Source organism: Pseudorca crassidens, chromosome 1 (genome assembly GCF_039906515.1).
Source record: "Pseudorca crassidens isolate mPseCra1 chromosome 1, mPseCra1.hap1, whole genome shotgun sequence".
In the NCBI taxonomy this organism is placed as follows: Eukaryota; Metazoa; Chordata; class Mammalia; order Artiodactyla; family Delphinidae; genus Pseudorca; species Pseudorca crassidens.
In genome coordinates this window covers 2,673,666-2,692,622 of record NC_090296.1, presented here as the reverse complement: position 1 = coordinate 2,692,622, position 18,957 = coordinate 2,673,666, and the positions used below count along the sequence as shown (strand labels likewise).

At 44.1% G+C, this 18,957-nt stretch overlaps 1 protein-coding gene across 29 annotated transcripts in view; it reads left to right on the top strand.

The window, feature by feature from the left end:
• The window catches only part of KLC1 (kinesin light chain 1), a 112,142-nt gene that overhangs the window by 7,377 nt on the left and 85,808 nt on the right, over window positions 1-18,957 (top strand). For all 29 annotated transcript variants that reach the window (XR_010938534.1, XR_010938382.1, XR_010938891.1 and 26 more), the window contains exons 2-3: window positions 17,008-17,205; window positions 17,903-17,966. Coding sequence is in view for 23 of the 29 variants with exons in the window: in XM_067718411.1 (XP_067574512.1) it covers window positions 17,008-17,205; window positions 17,903-17,966 (262 nt within the window). In the remaining 6 variants the exon portion in view is untranslated. The remainder of the gene's footprint in view (window positions 1-17,007; window positions 17,206-17,902; window positions 17,967-18,957) is intronic.

Below are 18,957 nucleotides of genomic sequence, written 5' to 3'. Positions count from 1 at the left end.
ACTCTAGGAGGTGGATCAAAAAAGATCTTGCTGGGGCTTCCCTGGTGGCGCAGTGGTTGAGAGTCTGCCTGCCGATGCAGGGGACACGGGTTTGTGCCCCGGTCTGGGAAGACCCCACATGCCGCGGAGCGGCTGGGCCCGTGAGCCATGGCCGCTGAGCCTGCGCGTCCGGAGCCTGTGCTCCGCAAAGGGAGAGGCCACAACAGTGAGAGGCCCACGAACTGCAAAAAAAAAAAAAAAAAAAGATCTTGCTGTGATTTGTGTCAAAGAGTGTCCTTCCTATGTTTTCCTCTAAGAGTTTTATAGTGTCTGGTCTTACATTTAGGTCTCTAATCCATTTTAACTTTATTTTTGTGTATGGTGTTAGGGAGTGTTCTAATTTCATTCTTCTACATGTAGCTGTCCAGTTTTCCCAGCACCACTTATTGAAGAGACTATCTTTTCCCCACTGTATATACTTGCCTCCTTTGTCATAGATTAGTTGACCATAGGTGCGTGGGTTTATCTCTGGGCTTTCTATCTTATTCCATTGATCTATGTTTCTGTTTTTGTGCCAGTACCGTATTGTCTTGATTACTGTAGCTTTGTAGTATAGTCTGAAGTCAGGGAGTCTGATTCCTCCAGCTCCGTTTTTTTCCCTCAAGACTGCATTGGCTATTCGGGGTCTTTTGTGTCTCTCTACAAATTTCAAGATTTTTTTGTTCTAGTTCTGTAAAAAATGCCACTGGTAATTTGATAGGGATTGCATTGAATTTGTAGATTGCTTTGGGTAGTATAGTCATTTTCACAATATTGATTCTTCCAATCCAAGAACATCGTATATCTCTCCATCTCTTTGTGTCATCTTTGATTTCTTTCATCAGTGTCTTATAGTTTTCTGAGTACAGGTCTTTTACCTCCTTAGGTAGGTTTATTCCTAGGTATTTTATTCTTTTTGTTGCAATGGTGAATGGGATTATTTCTTTAATTTCTCTTTCTGATCTTTCATTGTTAGTGTACAGGAATGCAAGAGATTTCTGTGCATTAATTTTGTATCCTGCAGCTTTACCAAATTCATTGATTAGCTCTAGTAGTTTTCTGGTGGCATCTTTAGGATTCTCTATGTATAGTATCGTGTCATTTGCAAACAGTGACAGTTGTACTTCTTCTTTTCCAATTTGTATTCCTTTTATTTCTTTTTCTTCTCTGATTGCCGTGGCTAGGCCTTCCAAAACTATGTTGAATAAGAGTGGCGAGAGTGAACATCCTTGTATTGTTCCTGATCTTAGAGGAAATGCTTTCAGTTTTTCACCATTGAGAGTGATGTTTGCTGTGGGTTTGTCATATATGGCCTTTATTATGTTGAGATAGGTTCCCTCTATGCCCAGTTTCTGGGGAGTTTTTATCATAAATAGGTGTTGAATTGTGTCAAAAGCTTTTTCCGCATCTATTGAGATGATCATATGGTTTTTATTCTTCAATTTGTTAATATGGTGTATCACATTGATTGATTTGCGTATATTGAAGAATCCTTGCATCCCTGGGATAAATCCTACTTGATCATGGTGTATGATCCTTTTAATGTGTTGTTGAATTCTGTTTGCTAGTATTTTGTTGAGGATTTTTGCATCTATATTCATCAGTGATATTGGTCTGTAATTTTCTTTTTTTTGTAGTATCTTTGTCTGGTTTTGGTATCAGGGTGATGGTGGCCTCACAGAATGAGTTTGGGAGTGTTCCTTCCTCTGCAATTTTTTGGAAGAGTTTGAGAAGGATGGGTGTTAGCTCTTTTCTAAATGTTTGATAGAATTCACCTGTGAAGCCATCTGGTCCTGGATTTTTGTTTGTTGGAAGATTTTTTTTTTTTTTTGCGGTACGTGGGCCTCTCACTGCTGTGGCCTCTCCCGTTGCGGAGCACAGGCTCCGGACATGCAGGCTCAGTGGCCATGGCTCACAGGCCCAGCCGCTCTGCGGCACGCGGGATCCTCCCAGACCGGGGCTCGAACCCGTGTCCCCTGCATTGGCAGGCAGATTCTTAACCACTGTGCCACCAGGGAAGCCCTAACTTCTCCTTTTTCATTTCTAATTTTATTGATTTGAGTCCTCTCCCTCTTTTTCTTGATGAGTCTGGCTAAAGATTTATCAATTTTGTTTATCTTCTCAAAGAACCAGCTTTTAGTTTTATTGAACTTTGCTATTGTTTTCTTTGTTTCTATCTCATTTATTTCTGCTCTGATCTTTATGATTTCTTTCCTTCTACTAACTTTGGGTTTTGTTTGTTCTTCTTTCTCTAGTTCCTTTAGGTGTAAGATTAGATTGTTTATTTGAGATTTTTCTTTTTTTTGGAGGTAGGCTTGTATTGCTATAAACTTCCCTGTTAAAACCGCTTTTGCTGCATCCCATAGGTTTTAGATCGTCGTGTTTTTGTTGTAATTTGTAGGTATTTTTTAATTTTCTCTTTGATTTCTTCAGTGATCTGTTGGTTATTTAGTAACGTATTGTTTAGCCTCCATGTGTTTGTGTTTTTTACCTTTTTTTCCCTGTAATTGATTTCTAATCTCATAGCATTGTGGTCGGAAAAGGTGCTTGATATGATTTCAATGTTCTTAAATTTACCAAGGCTTGATTTGTGACCCAAGATGTGATCTATCCTGGAGAATGTTCTGTGTGCACTTGAGAAGAAAGTGTAATCTGCTGTTTTTGGATGGAATGTCCTATAAATATCAATTAAATCTCTCTGGTCTATTGTGTCATTTAAAGCTTGTGTGTCCTTATTAATTTTCCGTTTGGATGATCTGTCCATTGGTGTAAGTGAGGTGTTAAAGTCCCCCACTATTACTGTGTTACTGTTGATTTCCTCTTTTGTAGCTGTTAGCAGTTGCCTTATGTATTGAGGTGCTCCTATGTTGGGTGCATATATATTTATAATTGTTATATCTTCTTCTTGGATTGATCCCTTGATCATTATGTAGTGTCCTTCCTTGTCTCTTGTAACATTCTTTAGTTTAAAGTCTATTTTATCTGATATGAGTATAGCTACTCCAGCTTTCTTTTGATTTCCATTTGCATGGAATATCTTTTTCCATCCCCTCACTTTCAGTCTGTATGTGTCTGTAGGTCTGAAGTGGGTGTCTTGTAGACAGCATATATATGGGTCTTGTTTTTGTATCCATTCAGTGAGCCTGTGTCTTTTGGTTGGAGCATTTAATCCATTCACGTTTAAGGTAATTATCGATATGTATATTCCTATTATCATTTTCTTAATTGTTATGGGCTTGTTTTTGTAGGTCCTTTTCTTCTCTTGTGTTTCCCACTTAGAGAAGTTCCTTTAGCATTTGTTGTATAGCTGGTTTGGTGGTGCTGAATTGTCTTAGCTTTTGCTTGTCTGTAAAGCTTTTGATTTCTCCATCAAATCTGAATGAGATCCTTGCCAGGTAGAGTAATCGTGGTTGTAGGTTCTTCCCTTTCATCACTTTAAATATATCATGCCACTCCCTTCTGGCTTGTAGAGTTTCTGCTGAGAAATCAGCTGTTAACCTTATGGGAGTTCCCTTGTATGTTATTTGTCGTTTTTCCCTTGTTGCTTTCAATAATTTTTCTTTGTCTTTAATTTTTGTCAGTTTGATTACTATGTGTGTCAGCATGTTTCTCCTTGGGTTTATTCTGCCTGGGACTCTCTGCGCTTCCTGGACTTGGCTGGCTATTTCCTTTCCCATGTTAGGGAAGTTTTCGACTATAATCTCTTCAAATATTTTCTCGGGTCCTTTCTCTCTCTCTTCTCCTTCTGGGACCCCTATAATCCGAATATTGTTGTGTTTAATGTTGTCCCAGAGGTCTCTTAGGCTGTCTTCATGTCTTTTCGTTCTTTTTTCTTTATTCTGTTCCGCAGCAGTGAATTCCACCATTCTGTCTTCCAGGTCACTTATCCGTTCTTCTGCCTCAGTTATTCTGCTATTGATTCCTTCTGGTGTATTTTTCATTTCAGTTATTGTATTGTTTATCTCTGTTCGTTTGTTAATTCTTCTAGGTGTTTGTTCTTTAATTCTTCTAGGTCTTTGTTAAACATTTCTTGCATCTTTTCGGTCTTTGCCTCTATTCGTTTTCCGAGGTCCTGGATCATCTTCACTATCATTATTCTGAATTCTTTTTGGAAGGTTGCCTATCTCCACTTCATTTAGTTGTTTTTTCTGGGGTTTTATCTTGTTCCCTCATCTGGTACAAAGTCCTCTGCCTTTTCATTTTGTCTATCTTTCTGTGATGTGGTTTTCCTTCCACAGGCTGCAGGATTGTAGTTCTTGCTTCTGCTGTCTGCCCTCTGGTGGATGAGGCTATCTAAGAGGCTTGTGCAAGCTTCCTGATGGGAGGGACTGGTGGTGGGTAGAGCTGGCTGTTGCTCTGGTGGGCGGAGCTCAGGAACACTTTAAACCGCTTGTCTGCTGATAGGGCTGGGTTCCCTCCCTGTTGGTTGTTTGGCCTGAGGCGACCCAGGACTGGAGCCTACCTGGGCTCTTTGGTGGGGCTAATGGTGGACTCCAGGAGGGCTCATGCCAATGAGTACTTCCCAGAACTGCTGCTGCCAGTGTCCTTGTCCCCACGGTGAGCCACAGCCACCCCCTGCCTCTGCAGGAGACCCTCCAACACTAGCAGGTAGGTCTGGTTCAGTCTCCTGTGGGGTCGCTGCTCCTTCCCCTGGGTCCCGTTGCGCGCACTACTTTGTGTGTGCCCTCCAGGAGTGGAGTCTCTGTTTCCCCCAGTCCTGTTGAAGTCCTGCAGTCAAATCCCACTAGCCTTCGAAGTCTGATTCTCTAGGAATTCCTCCTCCCGTTGCCGGACCCCCAGGTTGGGAAGCCTGCCGTGGGGCTCAGAACCTTCACTCCAGTGGGTGGACTCCTGTGGTATAAGTGTTCTCCAGTTTGTGAGCCGCCCACCCAGCGGTTATGGGATTTGATTCTGTTGTGATTGTGCCCCTCCTACCGTCTCATTGCAGCTTCTCCTTTGTCTTTGGATGTGGGGTATCTTTTTTGGTGAGTTCCAGTGTCTTCCTGTCGATGATTGTTCAGCAGTTAGTTGTGATTCTGGTCCCCTTCCTTTTTTTAAAGCAGTTTATCTGGGGCTGCTGAGGGGAGTCTGTCCTTTGGAGTTTCTCAGAGTCTGGATTTTGCTGATTGCGTTCCTGTGGTGTAATTTAACGTGGTCCTCTGACCTGTGTGTTTCCTGTAAACAGACAGCTGCACTCCACAGCCTTGACCTCATGTGGATTTGACTTTTTTATTTCTGAGAAGACTGCTTCATTGGTTATTGATTTTCTGATGTTAAACCAACCTTGCACTCCAGTATAAACCCAGCTTGGTCCTGATGCAATGGCCCTTTTGTGTACTGCTGAATTCAGTGTGCTGCTTTGTCTAGCATCCGTCTAGAATGACAGGCTGGGGGCGCCAACCCTCCAGAAGGGAAAGGCTTTCAGTTCCCATCCCAGGAGGGTTAGAACTCTAGACCAGGAAACACGCCGAGAACGCTGAATCTGGCCAACATTTGTTCCGTTCACTGTTGCCCGTTGGTTTCCCCAGTGTCTGGCAGTGAAACTTTAGCTCAGAGAGGAGCTTTGTGTTGTGTACAGGCACTTCTGGGAAGGAAGGCACTGGATAAAAAGGTCTCCCACTCCAAATCCCGGCTTGTAGAAGGACAGGCCCCAGGGTGGGAGTGTGCTGGCAGAGCTCTGGAGCCTGCTGCAAGGCAGAAGGGATGGAGAGCCAGGCTGGGCCTGCAGAGCTGAACAAGGAGAGGCCTGGTGTGGGGCTGCCCAGCCTGGCAGTTTACAGTTACAGAGAAAAAACTGGAAGGTTCATCACCACCCCACCCCCCAGTAATGAAAACTCAGTGTGACCAGTAAGAACATGTGTGGCCCTCCGCGGAGCTGTCAGGTCTGGCACGCCTTCCCACGCACATCCCTGCCCCTCCAGGCCTCAGGAAGCTGTGCACTGTATGCTTTTGCTGGAAGAACCATGAATTATGGTAATTATTCAAACCTCAAAGGGATTCTTTCTTTTCCTCCCCCAAGCCCCTTCTTCTCCCTTTTAAATAGCAGTTCTTGGGTGAACAAAGACAGAATGTATGTTTATAGGGGAGAGCAGAAGGACTACTTCTGCCATAATTGAAGATGCAGTCTCTCAGATTATAGTGGAAAACTGAGGATGATTGAAGGAGTTGGTTCACAGAGTTCACATAGGAACTGTGAAGTAGTTTGTAAGCAACGACTAAAAGATGCGTGTGGGGAGGTGACTGAATACCCCGGCTCCTCTGAGCTTGCCTTGGTGCGCATGGGCAGCTGGGGTGGCTTCTGTAGCATTTCTTGATAGGGAACCTGTAAGCATAGATGGGGTACAGTTCTGGGAGATAGTAAGGCAGGTAAACAGGTGCAGTTAGGGTGGAACCTGCCCCTTTGTCTCCTTGCTGCTGGCAGAGCTGACGTCTCCAAGGGTGTTGTGCAGCCTCCCCAGCTTGGAGGAGGGGAAGGAACCCCATCTTGCAACAGAAGTTCACAGCAGGGGACCCAGGCTGGCTCCGTTTCTGTCTCCACTCACTGGATCCCTTTGTGTGAATCACCTTCAATTTCTAAGAATATCTGAATACAACAGATGCAAAGGCTGTGTGGGAAAAGTCCAGAAATACTTGCAGAAAAGTAGGGTTTTTTTCTTAAAAGCTTTTTTTTTTCTTCTTATTTTTTTTTTCTTAAAAGCTTTTTTAAAAGAAAAGGAAAATGTGGTAACCGTATATTATTCTTAGAATGATGGATAAAACATTAAAGATCTATGTGTTACGGTCCTGCCATTTTTTTTTTTTTTTTTTTTTTTTTGCGGCACGCGGGCCTCTCACTGTTGTGGCCTCTCCCGTTGCGGAGCACAGGCTCCGGACGCGCAGGCTCAGCGGCCATGGCTCACAGGCCCAGCCGCTCCGCGGCATGTGGGATCCTCCCGGACCGGGGCACGAACCCGTGTCCCCTGCATCGGCAGGCAGACTCTCAACCACTGCGCCACCAGGGAAGCCCCTGCCTTTACTTTCTAAAAAGGATTTTTAAGTCAGTCTAGTATCGAGTCAGTATATTTCAACCCTGCTGGCGAGGAGCATAGTTTCAGGTCTTAGGTAGCAGATCAGGATGCCTTTCTGCTAGTGGGGCCCTATCACTTTCACACACGAAGGATGAGTTCAGTCCCTTCTTGGGGACTTGCTGGCCCTTCATTTAGAACTTTCCACTCTGGCTGTGCCTCTTACGGCTCAGCTTTGCTTCCCAGTGACAACAGGAGAGACACTCTTTAGAAGAACTAGACAAAAGTAAAAATGGTCAAAGATAAAGATGTTTGAGTCTGCAAGAAGAAATGAAATAGCCATGCTGAACTGGTCAGTAGGGTGTAGTAGACCGGTGTGGAGTGTGAACTGGCCACGCAGAGGTGACAGCTACGCCTAGGCTTCTCCCCGTCTCCCTCTGTCCCTCTCCAGCAGCCGGTCAGCCTGGCTTTCCACTTCCCCTGCAGCTCTGATGTGTCCACCTGCAGCAGTGCCTCCCTGTTCTTCCACCACGTGTAAGTCGTACTCCAGAACACTCAGCCACTCAATGTGCTTCTGCTTCTCTGATTATACAGCCTTTGAGAGTTTACTGGAAGACCTAGAAACTCGTCAAGAACTAGCAGTTACATAAGGAACACTCTTGGTGGTGATGGCTTCTGGCTCCCTCAGAACTTCTCAACATTCTGGTGCTAGTTATCAGTGATTGCCATATTGAGTTAAACTTTGCTAGGGACTTCCCTGGTGGTCCAGTGGTTGAGAATCCACCTGCCAATTCAGGGGGCACGTGTTCGATCCGTGGTTGGGGAACTAAGATCCCGCATGCCACGGGGCAACTAAGCCCTCCTGCCACAGTTACTGAGCCCACGCGCTCTGGAGCCCGTGCGCCACAACGAAAGATACCACATGCTGCAGCTAAGACCCGACACAGCCCAAAATAAATAAAATAAATAAATAAATATTTAAAAAAAAAACTTTGCTAGATGTTTCTCCACCAAATCGTTCATGTAAATCACGCTTTTTGAAGATGAAGGGATTTCTCTGCATAAGCATAGAGAAAGTGAACAGGAAAGATTTTTAACAACTGAGAAGAACATTCCTCCAACAAGTGCTTGTTACAACCAGAGAGATGCAGTTTCTGCCCCCATGGGCTTGCAGTCTAGTGGGGGAAACATGTGTTTCCTCACGTCACCAGGGGGCTCAGGATGCCCTGGAGATGCACCATGGAGCCTGAAGCCAGTGAAGGGGACGAGATGAGAGAGGGATTCAGGGAGGACATAAGTAGAGTTCCCGAGGACGGTCAGAAATCAGCTGTCCTGTTATTAAAGGAAGTTCCGGTGGGTGGACGGGGAAGCAGAGATGGGGCAGGCCTGGCCTGCTAGACCACAGTGAGGATTTTAGACTTTATCCTGAGGGTAATGAGTAGCACTGACGGTTAGGTTGAATGATTTGGAGCAATCGCTCTGGCTGCAGTCTGGAGAATCGGTGGGTGTAGGGCAGGCCTCTGGAGGCAGTTGGAGCTGCACGCACTAGCTGACTGCAGAATTGAAGTGGAGCCTTCAGCCTGCCGCGGAAGCCCGAGGCCCGGGGCAGCTGGCACAGGAGGTAGTTGGAGCCGCTGCAGGTGCAGCTGTTTGAACCCTTCAAGGGTCTGGTGGGAGGGTGCCAGAGTTAAGTGCTGCTTGGGCCTGGAAATCTGTAAGCTTATTCCCTGGGCCACAGAGAAGAAGGCTTCTCAAAAGATAGTACTTGACTCCCTTTAACTTTCATCAGCTGTAGGCTCTTGCATCTTCTGCAGCTGTGAGAAAAATTCATCTTAATAAAAATGTTTGCATCAATCATGAAATAAGCTAGCATGAAGCACGGAGAAGGTTTTAGTTCTAGCAGCTTCTTCTCCAGAAGTCTGAAAGTAATAAAAGAAAAAGTAAAATAAAGTATTGGAAGCAGCAGAGCCTGCTAATATTCATTGCTCAGAAATGAGGCTAATTAGAATTCTTATGGCAAAAACTGCACACAGAGAATTTTAGAAAATATTTTTAAAAATTTCTTTTCCTTACTAGTTTTCTAATACACACACACTTATATTTGCTTGTTCTAGACGACAATAACTACAGGAAACAAACTTTATTATGTTGATAATTTTGGACGTTCTATTAAGTTTCTTCTATATCCTCATAAATATCTTTAGGAAAATTAAAAACATTTTTAGGCATTTAAACTAATGGTGTAAATTTTAGCTCTCTAAAGAGTACTGAAGGGACTTCCCTGGTGGTCCAGTGGCTAAGGCAACGCGCTCCCAATGCAGGGAGCCTGGGTTCGATCCCTGGTCAGCTAACTAGATCTCTCACAGTGCAACTAAGAGCCAGCACAGCCAAATAAATCTTTTTTAAAATAAAAATAAATAAATAGTACTAAATGGTAACAAAATAAGCCACCCCGAAATAGGCCACTTTGGCATGAAGATTATTTTGAGCTAAAAGCACTTGAAAGACAGCAGGTGCAAGAAGGGCACTGTGACCGCCCCCTTTTCTTCCTTTAGGCAGGAGATAAACCTCCCGCGTGAAAGCTGCCTTTCGTAAATCAGGAACAAAATGTGTTCTTATCACCAGAGAGCGAAAGAGGTCTGTGCAAACGGGTCTTGGTAAAATAACTCTTACCTTCCTTTAGTCTCCCCATAGATTTTAGTCCCTCTTCCACAGTGGGTACTTTTTGTTCAGCCTGGTATATAGGCAGTTGGGCCTATCTGCTTTTTGGGGTCTTCATTTTCCTATGGGTGCTCCCATGTGTACATTAAAGAATCTATATTGTTTTCTTTTGTTAATCTGTTTTATGTTAGTTTGACTCTCAGGCCCGTTTAGAGACTCTCAGAGAGGAGAGGAAGAGTTTGCCTCCTTTACTACAGGTTGGATTATAACTATCTCTGCTTCTGAGGTTATTTGCATCTATTTCTACCATACCTATATGGCAGAAATAACATATAATGGTATTTCTGCACATCTTTTCCCAACTCCTTGTTCAGTAACATCACGTTGCTAGCTTGAAGTTGTTCATGGTGGAAGTCATTGAACTATGGAAATTGGCAAATTTTCCAAATCAGGGCTTGACTTACTGTTTTGTTGATGGTCCAGACTTAGGAAAGTGAAGGATGAAATGTTAGTACACTTGACCCTTGAACAATGCGTGTTTGAACTTCGCAGATCCACTTACGCTCAGATTTTTTTCTGTAGTACTATATACTCAGGTTGGTTCGGTCTGCAGATGTGGCACCTCTGATATGGAGGGCCGACTGTAAAGTTGTATGCAAATTTTTGACTGTATGGAGGGTCGGCACCCCGACCCCTAAGTTGTTTGAGGGTCAACTGTAATGTGGATTAAATTAAGAAGTATATCTTGGGACTTCCTGGTGGTCAAGTGGTTAAGACTCCATGCTCACAATGCAGGGGCCCAGGTTCGCTCCCTGGTCAGGGAACTAGATCCCGTGTGCCACAACCAAGACCTGGCACAGCCAAATAAATAAATAAATACTAAAAAAAAAAAAAAAAAAAGTAGTGTATCTTGTCGGTTGACATCATATTGTGAATAAACCAAATTGAGAAAATATTCTTCCAGTATTTGAAAGCTGTTATCCATTTCATCAAAGAAATCATTTGTGGACTTCCCTGGTGGCGCAGTGGTTAAGAGTCCGCCTGCCAATACAGGGGACATGGGTTCAAACCCTGGTCCGGGAAGATCCCACATGCTGCGGAGCAACTAAGCCTGTGTACCACAACTAGTGAGCATGCACTCTAGAGCCCATACGCCTAGAGCCCGTGCTCCTCAACAAGAGAAGCCACCGCAATGAGAAGCCCGCGCACCGCAACAAAGAATAGCCCCCGCTTGCCACAAGCAGAGAAAGCCAGCGTGCAGCAACGGAGACCCAACGCAGCCAAAAATAAATAAATAACAAAAGAAAATCATTTGTGTCCTTGACAAATAGGTGAGGTCAGTAGGTCTTGTTCACCCTTAATTAATTAATTACAAAAAAAAATCATTTGTGTCCTTGACAAATAGATGAGGTCAGTAGGTCTTGTTCACCCTACTTTTTTTTTTTTAATTAATTAATTTATTTTTGGCTGCGTTGGGTCTTCATTGCTGCACGCGGGCTTTCTCTAGTTGCAGCGAGCGGGGGCTACTCTTTGTTGCAGTGTGCGGGCTTCTCATTGCGGTGGCTTCTCTTGTTGAGGAGTACGGGCTCTAGGCGCGCAGGCTTCAGTAGTTGCGGCACACCGGCTCAGTAGTTGTGGCTCATGGACTCTAGAGCACAGGCTCAGTAGTTGTGGCAGACAGGCTTAGTTGCTCCGTGGCATGTGGGATCTTCCCTGACCAGGGCTCGAACCCGTGTCCCCTGCACTGGCAGGCGGATTCTCAACCCCTGTGCCACCAGGGAAGCCCCCACCCTACTTCTTAATATCAAATCACCTTTGTGTCCTAAGTATTATATGCTTACTAATTAGTCACCTGCAACCAGGGTTTGGCTATTAATACCAAATTTAGCAAAAATCAGTGAAGGAACTGCAATGAGATACCACTTCGTACCCGCTAGGATGGCTGTCATTTTAAAACATGGACAATAGCAGGTGTTGGTGGGAATGTAAAATGATGCAGCCACTTCGGAAAACAGTTCGGCAGTTCCTCAAAGTGTTAAACAGAGTCACCATATGACCCAGCAATGCTACTCCTATATATACACCCAAGAGAATTGAAAACATATGTCCACACAAAACTCTGTACACAAATGTTCATAGCAGCATTATTTATGATAGCCAAAAAGTGGAAACAACCCGAATGTTCTCAGCTGATAAATGGATAAACAAAATGTGTTTATATCCACACTATGGACTGTCACTCAGCCATAAAAAGAAGTGAAGTATTGGCAACACACACTACAGCTTGGATGAACCTGGAAAACATGTTCGGTGAAAGAAGCCAGTCACAAAAGAGCACGTTGTATGATTTCATTTACATGAAATACATAGAACAGGCAAATCCATGGAGTCGTGGTTGCCAGGGACTGGGGGAGGGGAAGAATGGGGAGTGACTGCTCTTGGGTGCGGGGTTTCTTTCGGGGGTGATGAAAATGTTCCGGAATTAGTAATAATAGTTGCCCAGCTCTGTGAACATGCTAAAAACACTGAATTGTATACATTAAAAGGGTTAATTTTATAGTAATACTGTTTTTTAAAAAAATATTTATTTATTTGGCTGTGTAGGGTCTTAGTTGCGGCATGTGGGATCTAGTTCCCTGACCAGGGATCAAACCCAGACCCCTGCATTGGGAGCGCGGAGTCTTAGCCACTGCGCCACCGGGGAAGTTCCTGTAGTATGTGAATTATATATCACTAAAGTTGTTAAAAATTAATGAAAGCAGTTTGTGAGAATCGGCTATGTAAAATTTATGAGGAAAGGTATCGTATGTTTTATTATTATTTGTAAAGTATTGTAAAGTGTGTGCTGCACATCCTGATATCGGTGAAGTTATAACCACATGCGTCCCCCAGCCATTAAACATTTAAGGGCACACCACTGCCCCGGGGGCGGCTCCATCCACTGGTTCCTCAACGCTGTCCCCAGGCCTTCTCCCGTTCCTCTGTCCCTGCAGCCCCCATACCGCCACAGCCTCAGAGAATGGCTCTTCCTCTCCACCCCCTCAGAGTGGTCATGTCCCCCCAGAACAGGCCTGAAGGACCCTTCCTTGCATTCCCCTGGGACCTCCTCCAGCTTCTTAAGCTCCATTACTGATGTGTAAATTTGAGTGAATTTTAGGGCATATTCTACTTGTCACCAAATCTTTAACTCATTACTACATAGGTTCTTTTTAGTGATTGGACATTTTCTATCAATTTTTTTTTTTTTTTTGTCTGCGTTGGGTCTTTGTTGCTGCGCGCAGGCTTTTCTCTAGTTGCGGTGAGCGGGGGCTACTTTTTGTTGCGGTGCGCGGGCTTCTCATTGCGGTGGCTTCTCGTTGCGGAGCATGGGCTCTAGGCGTGCGGGCTTCAGTAGTTGTGGCTCGTGGGCTCGGTAGTTGTGGCTCACAGGCTCTAGAGCCCAGGCTCAGTAGTTGTGGCTCACGGGCTAGTTGCTCCGCGATACGTGGGATCTTCCCGGACCAGGGTTGAACCCGTGTCCCCAGCATTGGCAGGTGGATTCTTAACCACTGCGCCACCAGGCAAGGCCTCTATCAGTCTTTTTTTCTCCCCAGTCAAATGCTGTATTCTGGGCTTCCCTGATGCAGGGGATACGGGTTCGTGCCCCGGTCTGGGAAGATCCCACATGCCGCGGAGCGGCTGGGCCCGTGAGCCATGGCCGCTGAGCCTGCGCATCCGGAGCCTGTGCTCCGCAACGGGAGAGGCCACAACAGTGAGAGGCCTGCGTACCGCAAAAAAAAAAAAAAAAAATGCTGTTTGCTTTTACATAATCTGTCAAGGGTCCTTAAAATTTTGAAATTTTGTTTAAAAGATACTTTTCTAGAAATGTTTTGAGAGTCTGAGGGAATCATATGTACTTTTCAACATTTCCTGCTCATTCACTTATTCTAGACTCAAAATAATTTTCTAAATAGTAAGCATTCCTTTTTTTAAAAGAATTATTTATTTATTTTTGGCTGCGCTGAATCTTTGTTGCGGCCCTCGGGCTCCTCTGGTTGTGGCGCTTAGTTGAGGTATGTGGGATCTTAGTTCCAGGGATTGAACCTGGGATCGAACCCAGGCCCCCTGCACTGGGAGCGTGGAGTCTTAACCACTGGACCACCAGCGAAGTCCCCAAATAGTAAGCATTCTAATGCTGAGCTGAACATGCCACAGATTTTTAATAAAATATTATAAATGCCAGTGTTGTCCTAAAGGCAGAGCTATAATGTGTTATAACTCAGAAACTCTGTGTTCTCAGGTGTAAGGAGAAGCTTTTTGCATGAGTGGATGTCCCTGCATATTTTGTAATATAACTTGACCTGCTGAACTCTGAGCGGTGATGGCAGAGCTGATGTAACCTCCTCAGGTGTTCTGTGGTCTGAACTATCCTCGCTAGGTGGCCACACCGAGCTTTGTAACCCACTTCCCGACCAAACCCGCTGCCATCCTTGTCATGTTTTAAATTCTTCCTATTTTTAAACTGCCTGGGAATTTAGAAGACTTAGGAAGGTCATAGCATCCAAGACAAGGAGAGGGCCGACGGGTAGTGCTGCATCTAGCAGTCTCCTTCAGTTAATGCCAAGTTCTTGGGATGCTCGGTGTAGGTTGGTGGTGCTTAGTGGCAGCCGTCAAAGCGAAAACTAACTGACTGTGTTTCCTGAAGAGTGACTTGGTTTCCTTTCTCAGTCTCCACTTGGTTCTTTACTCTAATTGTCCAGGGTTGAGTCCAGGGACCAGAAGATGGTCAGACCCACACCAGGGAGAGGAACGCTGAGGACTGTACACCAAGCTGAGCTTCTGCTTGGCCTCTCCTTTCCTCCCATGGTGCTCCTGCCAAGTGAGCCATTGCAAAACACGCAGCTGCACCTGGTTATCTGCATTAATTTCTGAAATGATTAGCTATTAAAGCTATGTTTTTCAAGTGAAATTATAAGTAAGCTGCTTACTGATAGAAAAAGAGCTGCTTTATCTTCAACTTTGCAAACCCTGCATCTCTATTTTTAGTTCCTTGGAAGTTGCAGCTTATAGTGGTGGTAGTGAAGTACTGAAGTATCCTAAACGAAGGGCCTTCTAAATGCAGAACTGTTAATTGTGCTCAATATAGTAATTTTGTATCTTTGTAAGTTTTACCACTCTTTTAATTGACTTTATTGGGGTGTAATTTATATATAGTAAAATGAGGGCACCCATTTCGAGTTTGATGAGTTGTGACAAATGTGTAAATCTGTGCATCACCACCCCAATAAGATCTAGAACATCACTCCAATCCCCTCCACCCCTCACTCTGGGCTACCATTGATCTGATTACTTTTTCTAGAATGTCACATAAGTGGAATCACATAGAACGTCCTCTTCGGTGCCTGGCTCTTTCGCTCTGTATGTTGTTTTGAGATCTGTCCGTGTTCCACCTGTCAGTGGCTCACTCCTCTGTGCTGCTGAGTAGTTTTCTGGTTGTTTCTGGAGGGAGGACTGGCGGGAGGCACTCCGATGTTCCGGAGGTAGACGTCGTGCTCAGTAGAGCTTTTGCTTTTTTAAAATCGGAGGACAGTTAATTTACAGTGTTGTGTTACCTTCGGGTGTACAGCAAAGTGATTTAGTTATACATTTTCCATTATAGGTAGAGCTTTCTTTTTAAAAAATAGGGTATAAGAGATTTCCAAACTGAATGTTATTTCCCCCCATGGACTGTGGTTACATTGATCTTTTAACAGACAAATGGATAGTCTTTTAATTACTCAGCTGATCTCTTTATTTTAATATCAGGTTTATTGAAGTCCAGTTCATATATAGTAAAATTCACTCCTGGCAGACATGTACGCCACAATTCAAGGTATCAATCACTTTCACCACCCCAGAAAATTCCTTTGTAGTCACCCCCTTCCCCTACCCCAGCACGTGTCTTTTCCAGGATGTCTTGGGAATAGAACCATCCAGTGTGCAACCTCTTTGGTGTGGCCTCTTCAATCCGCATAGTGCCTTTGAGATTCATCTGTGTTACCTGTAGTCTCCTCTGTTGTCGAGTAGTGTCCGTCACATGTATATGCCGTGCTGTGTTTTTCTGTTCATCAGTGGAAGGGTATTTCAGCTAATTCCAGATTTTGGCAGTTATACATAAAGCCACTTTAAACAGTCATATCCAGGTTTTTGTGCAAACATGTGTACTCATGCATCTTGGATAAATAACCTGGGAAGGGGCTGCTGGATTGTATGTTAGGTGTGTGTTTAATTTTATAATGGACTGCTGACTTTTTTCCCAAGTGGTTGTATCATTTTGCATTGCCATGAGGAATATTTAAGAACTCGATTGTTTTATGTCCTTGACGGCACTTGTTTTGGCAGATTTTTTTTTTAGCCATATTAATAGGTGTATAGTGATATCTCATTGTGGTTTTGATTTGCATTCTCTAATGACTAATGATGTTGAGCTTTTTTTTTTTTTTTTTTTTTTTGTGGTACGCGGGCCTCTCACTGTTGTGGCCTCTCCCGTTGCGGAGCACAGACTCCGGACGCGCAGGCTCAGCGGCCATGGTTCACAGGCCCAGCTGCTCCGCAGCATGTGGGATCTTCCCGGACCGGGACATGAACCTGCATCCCCTGCATCGACAGACGGACCCCCAACCACTGGGCCACCAGGAAAGCCCGATGTTGAGCAATTTTTATGTGCTTTTATTTGTCATCTATATATCTTCTTCGGAAACTTTTATTTAAATATTTTGCCCAGTTTTATATTGGGTTGTGTGTTTTCTTATTATGGAGTTTTGAAAAGTCTATATATATTCTAGAAACAAGTCCTTTTACAGATTTGCATGTATTTTCTCCCAGTCTGTGGCTTGTCTTTTCATTTTCTTAATAGTGTCTTTAGGAGAACAGAAGAGTTTAACTTTGGTGTAGTCCAGTTCATCTATTTCTTATTTTGTGGATTGTGCTTTTGGTGTTGTACGTAAGAAATCTTTGCCTAATCCAAGCTTGTAGAATTTTTACTGTTTTAGAAGTTTTATAGTTTTAGATTTTACATTTTACGTCTTTGATCCATTTTGCGTTAATTTTTCTATACGATACAAAGCACAGGTTGACATTCTTTTTCCGCCTTGGGATGTTGAATTATTCCAGCACCATTGCTGAACATGTTTGGTGTAGTATTAATGTGAATGCTATTTATTATAGTTCTTTTAATTTGGATATTCCCTGGCACATAGTCTTAAAAAGAGGAAGCTGACAAGGGTCTTTAATAAATCTGGACTGTTCATTTTATAATACTAGAGATTCGTTAAGTTGTATAGTAACGCCATGCGTTTTGTTAAAGGTCTCAAGATTCTGCCCTCCAAGAAAATCTTGCCATGACTGGATAGGACCCCCAGATAAATATTCAAACCTTCGACCTGTTCACTTCTACATCCCTGAAAATGAATCACCATTGGAACAAAAGTTAAGAGAATTAAGACAAGAAACACAAGAATGGAACCAACAGTTCTGGGCAAACCAGAATTTGACTTTTCTTAAGGTAAGTTTAGGTTTCGGGTCAGAATGAGAAATAATACAGTTGGCCACTTGGGGGTGCTAAATCTTTAGCATCTGCTTTGCCTTTCAGTTACCTGGCAGCATCTCATTGCCTCCCCGCCATACATACGTATGTGTGTATATATGCGTAGAATTTTAAAATCAGTATGTAACTGTAAAGAAGAAATATTGATCATTCACAGAATCACAGATCTTGAGACGTTCAAGGAAGTAAAGAGAGTAGCAGAGCCAGAACCAGAACTGCAGGTTCCACATGTATGTACGCTTGTGTGTGTGTGTTTATGAAATTATGGGTGTCTGGGATGCGTTGTCATTCTTCCTGAGAATTCAGGATTCTTAATAGCATACTCATAAAGAAACTACGAGAAAGGAGTATAAATATTGTAATCCAGAAGACAGACTTAGGCGACACATGTTTACCCCTTTGGGCAGGCTAAGTCAAGTGGAGTTGCGTTTATCAACAAACAGTGCCTCCCAAAGGTTATTAAACATCTCATTTTCAAATCCTATTTCAAGCATGAAACTTTTAACTAAGCTCAGATGGTTTAAAACAGGCTTTGAGATGGGCCACTTCTCAGGAAATCCACATCCAGATTTCTCCAGAACACTGAGAGCTGTGTCCTAGCCAAGGAAAAACGGAAAGATGAAGAAAGGGAATTCTGATAGCTGTCTTATTTTAGGAAAAAGAAAAATTTATTGACTCAAGACTAAAAGCCAAAGGCCTGGAACTGAGAGCTGAATCAGGTGAGTGAGTTCTTTTTCTGCCAACACTGGTTTTGTTTGAGTAACTATACGAGAAGGTGTGAAGAAAGAGTATTAGGGCCTCCCTGGCCGTCCAGCGGTTAAGACCCACACTCCCACTGCATGGGGCGCAGGTTCCACCCCTGGTCAGGGAACTAGATCCCATGTGCCTCTCGGCACAGCCCAAAAAAAAGAAACGAAAAAGAAAGGATGTTGAATGAAGTAGAGAAGCTCAGGGGGCAGGCCATGGCTCCAGGGGCAGGCGCTCTGAGGCCGTGTCCTCGGTGGGACACACGTCTGTCCTCCTCCCGCTCCCTCTCCTGTCTTTGGGTGAGGTCAGCCCTCTCGTCATTTTGGGTCATTCTGATCGATGACCTCTTTCTGACCTTTGGGCTTATATCCGAGGTCCCATGGCTTCAGCAGCCTCTGTCTCTTCTGCCCTGGCTTCTCTTCCCTGCTTCCTGATGGCAGTTCATGGTCCCACTGGCCATGAGCCGGAAACTGCAGAGTCATCCTGGAAGCCCCTCCCCACTCCTTCATCCTTCATCTCTCCACCAGATTTACCTTTTAGGTGTTTCTCAGCACCTTTGCTACTCCCTGTCCTTTTTTAAAAAAAAATAAATTTATTTTTATTTATTTATTTTTGGCTGCGTTGGGTCTTTGTTGCTGTGCACAGGTTTCCTCTAGTTGTGGCTTGCGGGATTTAGAACGCAGGCTCAGTAGTTGTGGCGCATGGGCTTAGTTGCTCGGTGGCATGTGGGATCTTCCTGGCCCAGGGCTTGAACCCGTGTTCTCTGCATTGGCAGGCAGATTCTTAACCACTGCGCCACCAGGGCAGTCCCTACTCCCTGTCCTTTAAACATGGCTTTAATTCTCTGCCTATTGCAGTATCTTCCTAATTGGTTCCCTGGCCCCCAGTCTTTAAATCAGGGGTCATTAGACTTTCTGTAAAGGGCTAGATAGTAAATAGTTTAGTCTCTCTGGGCCATATGGG